Raw genomic sequence first — 6,347 nt, forward strand, 5'->3', positions numbered from 1 at the left:
TTTGTAATATCAATTCAGTTGACTGTATGTTGATTCCACTACTGCCTTTACGTCATTAACATTATCTTAGTGGTTGTTAAAGATCCCAAAGTGTCTATGTGACTGAGCCAAGGAGCACAGCTGGTTCCTCGGCAGAGATTGTTCCTAGACCAGCCGTTGAACTTCCGAGTCTGAGACCCACACTGTCTGCCCTGCTGTACTGTAGCTCTAATGCCTCTCCTCATCCCCTCAGACCGAAGACGAAAATCAGCTTTCGTTTCATGGTGTGGCATACGTCAACATGGTCCCACTCTTATATCCAGGGGTGAAGAGGATAAGAGGGGCTTTTCACGTTTACCCCTACTTGGACAGTACAGTCTTTGAAAAGGTAAGAAGACATTGCACAAAGGTGTCACCTTAATGCTTCCTCCATATACTTCTTTGCAGTTTACTTCTTTGCAGTTGCCATCCACAGCCAGTCAGCATATTGCATTCACCACTGTGTCCTGTAAAGAGGGTTCCTCTGCTTAAGGCTGAGAGAAGAAGCCTTTGTCTTTGGGGATAAACAGCCATGTTTATAAGTCATTTTGGTGCTGTGTCAATTTAGTTTACTCCAATTGGATCTACAATCTCCAGGCACTGGTTATTAACTGCGTTTGTAGTAATACAGTTTCTTGTCTGTAACTCAGGCTGTTCTTGAATTTGAAACCTTCCTGCTTCTGTCTTCTGAGTGATAGGATTATAGGACACCTAATGAGACATTTGATCTCATTTTTCTTTATTTTTGCAGTTTTATATTCCTCAAAATTTTCATGAGTATGGATCTTGTCTTTTGAGACAGTCTCACTCACTGTGTAGCCCTGGCAGGCCTGGAACTCACATTGTAGACCAGGCTTGCCTGGAACTTGCTTTGTAGACCAGGCTTACCTCAAACTCATAGAGATCTGCCTGCCTCTGTCTGCCACGTGCTGGGATTAAAGGCGTGTGCCACCATGACAGGCCTGAACATGGACTTTTTATCAGAGGGTAGAGGCACTTGCAGGCAGACCTGACAACCTGAGCTTGATACCCAGACCCCACAAGGTGTCAGGGAGTCACCTTCTCCTAAGATTTGTCTTCTGACCTACATAACATACACATGCACATATGCATATACACAAATAAAATTGATAAAATGTGAGTTACTTGTTTATTTGTCTTTTAATTATATTTTTATTAGTTAAAATGATCTTTAAATTTAAATATATTTTAGCATAGTCTTCCCCTCTCCCAAGTCCTTCTAGATCTTCTCCCTGTCCCTGTCCCACCCAACTTTAACGTTTTTTTTTCTCAAAAAAAAAAAACACCAAAACCAATAAAACAACACCAAAACAGGAAAACAAAACAAAACTGTAACCAAATAAAAGCACAAAAGAGAAACTGTGGAGTTCATTATGTGTTGGCCAGCTACTGAACATGAGAGTGGTGGATATACCCAGTGTCCCTCCAATGGAGAGAATTGATTTTCGCTCTCTTAGTAGGTATAAATGACAGATCGGTTTTATTTATTTCAATTTATTTACTCTTATAGCTAGGTTTTCATTCATTCATTCATTTTATAAAATATAGTAAGAGAAAACAGAAACTATCACATCCAAATTGAACAGACAAGCCAACAGAAGAAAAAGAGCCTAAGAGAAGGCATAAGAATCAGAAAAGCACTCATTCACATATCTTTTCTAATGACAAGAGTTCTGACATCAAAACCAAGTACAGCTGTGAGGTCTCCTCCTACCTCTTTAAATAACAGGAGGCAGATCATTTTCAGTGGTGATTTTGTGTGTTCTATGAGGTTCTTCAGGTCTCTATTCTGGATGTTTCATGGTCTGGAGAAAATGACCCCTTGGGTGGCCCCATTTACCTATGACTCATTTTTGTTCATTCCCTTCTTTTCAGACCAAATGCTTGTTCAGTATATTCAGGGACACTGGACACCATCTGGCTCACAATAATAAAGCAGGAGGTCTTAACTCCCCACTGTCCAAACCTGTTTCCAAGAATTTGAAAGAAGAGAAACAACCAGTGAAAGACAAGGAGGCAGATGGACGGGCTCGGCCTGGGGATTTGGTAGGCTCCTGAGACCATATGTAGATGCTACCATTCATTTCCCACTTTGTGAATTGTGTTGATGTATTTTTAATGTCCCTACTATGATGATGGCCATGAGAGAATCCAAGTTTGATGTTTCCTTTTTGTTTCAGCAAGCACCTAGCATAAAATCCCAGAGCTCAGATACTCCTTTGGAAGGCGAAGCCACTCTGAGCCACAATCTTGAAGGACAGGTAACTATGCTCAACATTTTAGAAATGGAATTTAACTTCACCAGACCTTCACTGAGCAAGACAGCTTAAGTGGAAAATGCTGGAGGTGGGACAGGAGTCACCTTGAATATTTGCTTGTGACTAGTCAATGATCTTGGGCAACTTTGTTCACTGAGACCTTAAAGTGAGTTGGTACCGGGCTGTGTTTAAGGTCCTTTCCAGAATTAAACTTTTATCTTTTATTAAGTCTACATTGAGCACCATGATGGATGCAAAGATGTGTCACTGGCAACATTTGCCCATCTGCCCTCTAGACACTGCCCTCTGCTCTCTGTTCAGACTGCTGCCTTTCTAACTGTAAGCCAGAACTTTGGTGGCTGCTATAATAAAAGCACTAGTAGAAGTCCTAGTCAGGCTCAGAGGAGATGACAGGATGGAGTGGTCCCAGGGAAATTGTCACAGAAAAGGTGAACCAAACATAGTGAAAAGACAACCCTTTGCCCAATGAAGAGAGAGAGAGAGGCACTCCATGGTCAGAGAGCAGCTTAAGTAAGACACAGAGAAAGATTATACCAACCAATTCAGGGTGGGATATAGGGGATGGAGAGAGAGGTCCTAGAGCAGTTCACGACCCTCAAAGGCCATCAGAAAACACAAAAATTCATAACAGTAACAAATTACAGTTATAAAGTAACAACAAAAATAAATTTTATGGTTGGGGGGTCACTGCAACAAGAGGAACTGTATTAAAGGGTCACATTAGCAAAGTTGAGAACTACTGTAGAGAGGAGCTACAGGTAGGGAAAGACAGCCTGGAGAACTTGAAAGGCTTGCTGCGGTGCTTGGGCTTCATTCTGCAGGAGACTCTTGAGCTCCATTTTGCCCCTTTCTGAAGTGGGCATTGGATACAGGACCCAATGAGTGCTTGGTAAGCCCTCTATATTCCCTATACCAAAGGTTTTGACACACAGAAATTATGATCGTGTTGAATTAGAAAATGTGTTGCAAGCCAGACTACTACTACTACTTCTTCCTTCTTTCTCTTCATCCTCTTCTACCTCTTTCTCTTCTTCTTCTTCCTCCTCCTCCTCCTTCTTCTTCTTTTTTGGTTTTTTGAGACAGGGTTTCTCTGTGGCTTTTGGAGGCTGTCCTGGAACTAGCTGTTGTAGACCAGGCTGAACTCACAGAGATCTGCCTACCTCTGCCTCCCGAGTGCTGGGATTAAAGGCATGTGCCACCACTGCCCGGCTCTTCCTTCTTCTTTCTTCCTTATTTTTTTCTGGTTTTTCAAGACAGGGTTTCTCTTTGTAGGCCTGGCTGTCCTGGAGCTCATCCTATAGACCAGGCTGGACTTGAACTCACAGAGAGCCACTTGCCTCTGCCTCCTAAGTGCTGGGACTTCTTGTCTGGGTTTCAGACAGAAGGTGGGGAGGGCCCATGGGTCTTTCTTACAGCACATTTTCCCACTGATGCCAGTTTGATTTTGGGAAGGGGTTGAAGGAAAGAAAGGCAGTGGCCTGAAGAGGCAGGGTATTGGGTTTGAGAAGTTTGTGGGTACAGGGAGATTGAAGAAAAGTCAAAGACAACTCAGGTTTCAGGTGTTGCTTTGTGGAAGGTTGACATCATTAAGAGAAATCTCCAAAAGAAACATTGATACAATGGACAGTTGCATTTAGGATGCTTGTAAAAATTAGTTTGGGGGGCTGGAGAAATGGCTCAGTGGTTAAGAACACTAGCTGGTCTTCCAGAGGTCCTAGTTCAATTCCCAGCAACCGTATGATGGCTCACAACCATCCATAATGAGATCTCTTGCCCTCTTCTGGCCTGTGGAGATACATGCAGACAGAAAACTGTATACATAATAAGTAAATCTTTTAAAAAAAAATAAGTCTGGGGACTGGAGAGATGACTGAGAGGTTAAGAGCACTGCTTGCTGTTTCAGAGGTCCTGAGTTCAATTCTCAGGAACCACATGGTGGCTCACAACCATCTGTAATGAGATCTGGTGCCCTCTTCTGGTGTGCAGACATACATGCAGGCAGAATACTGTGTACATAATAAATAAACAAATCTTTAAAAAAATAAGTCTGGGTAGACGTGTTCAGGAGTCAGAGCTGGTGGAGAAGGCTGCTGGAGGAAAGAGTGACATGCATTTAAAATAGTTCCAAGACAAATATGAATGAGTTTGTCAGGCATGGTAGTCTATATCCTTAATATCAACCCCAGGAAAAGCAAGAGGATCTCTATGAGTTCTAGACCCTGGTCCTCACAGATAGTGCCAGGCCAACCAGGGCTACATAGTGAAATCTTGTCTCAAAAAGAAAATAAGTAAAAAATTTAAGTTCAACAGGATCTACTGGAGTGGAAACCTCCAAAACCAGACATGAAAACACTCTCTTCCATGAGCTCACCCCTATTGCTATATTCCTTTCAAATTATTATCCCATGTAAAATATTTGAACCATAGAGATCATACTTCATATGTAGCTTATGCACATATCTTTCCTCCTGTAAATAGTACCTGATGTTATTTAAGATGTTACATTATTGTATTTTTATGAGATTAGCAAATAACAAAAAAATGTCTTTGCAGCAATATTTAGAAGCTGGGACATACATTGTCTTGGAGATCCAGCTGGACAAAGCCTTGGTTCCAAAGCGGATGCCAGAGGATCTGGCCAGAAGGTGTGGGATGCTTATTCCATTTGGCACAGTTTAGAAATGAAGAAGAGTCACTCGGTTTGTCCCAACAAATGTATTTCCCTTGTCCTAAGCAGAGGACCTGATTTCAGTGCCCAGCACTATGTCAGGCCTCTCACAGTCACTTATAACTGCAGCTCTGAGAGGTCCAGAACCACCTTCTGGGCTCTGCTGGTACTTCCTTTTTTTTTTTTTTCTTTTTCTTTTTCTTTTTCTTTCTGTCCATAAGGAGTACAGTTAAGTAACTGCCTTGTGGGCTTTCTCTTCTCTCCTCTCCTCTCCTCTCCTCTCCTCTCCTCTCCTCTCCCTCTCCTCTCCTCTCCTCTCTTCTCTTCTCTTTTTGTGGGCTTTCCTCTGGTTTGTTCTGCCTTGTTTTTAGACTGAGTTTCATGTACCTGGGTTGTGTAGCCCAGGGCAGCCTTTGACTTCTGATCCTCCTGCCTCCACCTCCTCAGTTGCAGTTGTGTGCCACCAAACCTGGTTCATGTGGGTTAGTGATCAACCTAGGGCTTTTTGCACACTAGGCAAACATTCTACCAACTGTGCTACGTCCCCAGGCCCCTTCTTCCTTGCTAGTGTACCTATATAGAAATAGAAGTTCTCCTTGGGGAGGGGCTGTATTCACTCAGCCCATAAATTGTGGAATATTTTCCTCTTGTTTTCACTCGATGGTGTAGGTATGTGCCTGTATGTGCTGTGTGCTCCTGTATGCACACAGGTGTACAGGTATACTCACCCATGTGTTCATGTGTGCTGGATGAGTGTGTGTGTGCGTGCTGTGTATTTCTGTGTGCATACATGTATCGATGTGCACTCACCCATGTATGTTTGTGTGGCGGCCAGAGGGCAGTGCCAGCTGTCCCCCTCAATCATGTTTACCTTATCTTTAAACTTCATGGCCTACATATTCTGCCTGTGCTTTGCCCTTGCTTCTTCAGTCCAACCAAACTAGTGTCTCTTCTATTCCTCATATGTGAGGCTCATTGTTTTGTTACTGTTTGTTTTGTTAGTTTGAGACAGGGTCTCATTATGTAGCCCTGGCTGTCCTGCACTCACTATGTAAACCAGTCTGGCCTTGAACTCACAGAGCTCCACCTGCCTGTGCCTCCTGAGTGCTGGGATTAAAGGCATTCACCAAGCATGAAGCTCACGTTTGCAGCAAGCCCTTCGCACTGGCTGCCTCTATGCCTGAAATATCCCTATCGTGAATATCACATGATTTTCCCTTCCCTTGGGTTTTGCCTGGAAAGCATTGTCTCTATGAGGCCTTTCCTGGTGAAGTGTGCTCTCCTGCTCTACCAGCCTGAGCCCCAACATAGCGCTGCCTAAATGGCTCAGTGGTTAAGAACACTAGCTGGTCTTCCAGAGG

General features: G+C 43.2%; 1 protein-coding gene across 3 annotated transcripts in view; it reads left to right on the top strand.

The window, feature by feature from the left end:
* Cfap70 (cilia and flagella associated protein 70) overlaps positions 1 to 6,347 on the top strand; it is a 53,671-nt gene that overhangs the window by 20,466 nt on the left and 26,858 nt on the right. For all 3 annotated transcript variants that reach the window (XM_027387578.2, XM_027387580.2, XM_027387581.2), the window contains exons 10-13: positions 233 to 367; positions 1,915 to 2,085; positions 2,220 to 2,300; positions 4,872 to 4,963. In XM_027387578.2, the coding sequence (XP_027243379.1) occupies positions 233 to 367; positions 1,915 to 2,085; positions 2,220 to 2,300; positions 4,872 to 4,963 (479 nt within the window). The remainder of the gene's footprint in view (positions 1 to 232; positions 368 to 1,914; positions 2,086 to 2,219; positions 2,301 to 4,871; positions 4,964 to 6,347) is intronic.

Source organism: Cricetulus griseus (genome assembly GCF_003668045.3).
Source record: "Cricetulus griseus strain 17A/GY chromosome 1 unlocalized genomic scaffold, alternate assembly CriGri-PICRH-1.0 chr1_1, whole genome shotgun sequence".
NCBI lineage: Eukaryota > Metazoa > Chordata > Mammalia > Rodentia > Cricetidae > Cricetulus > Cricetulus griseus.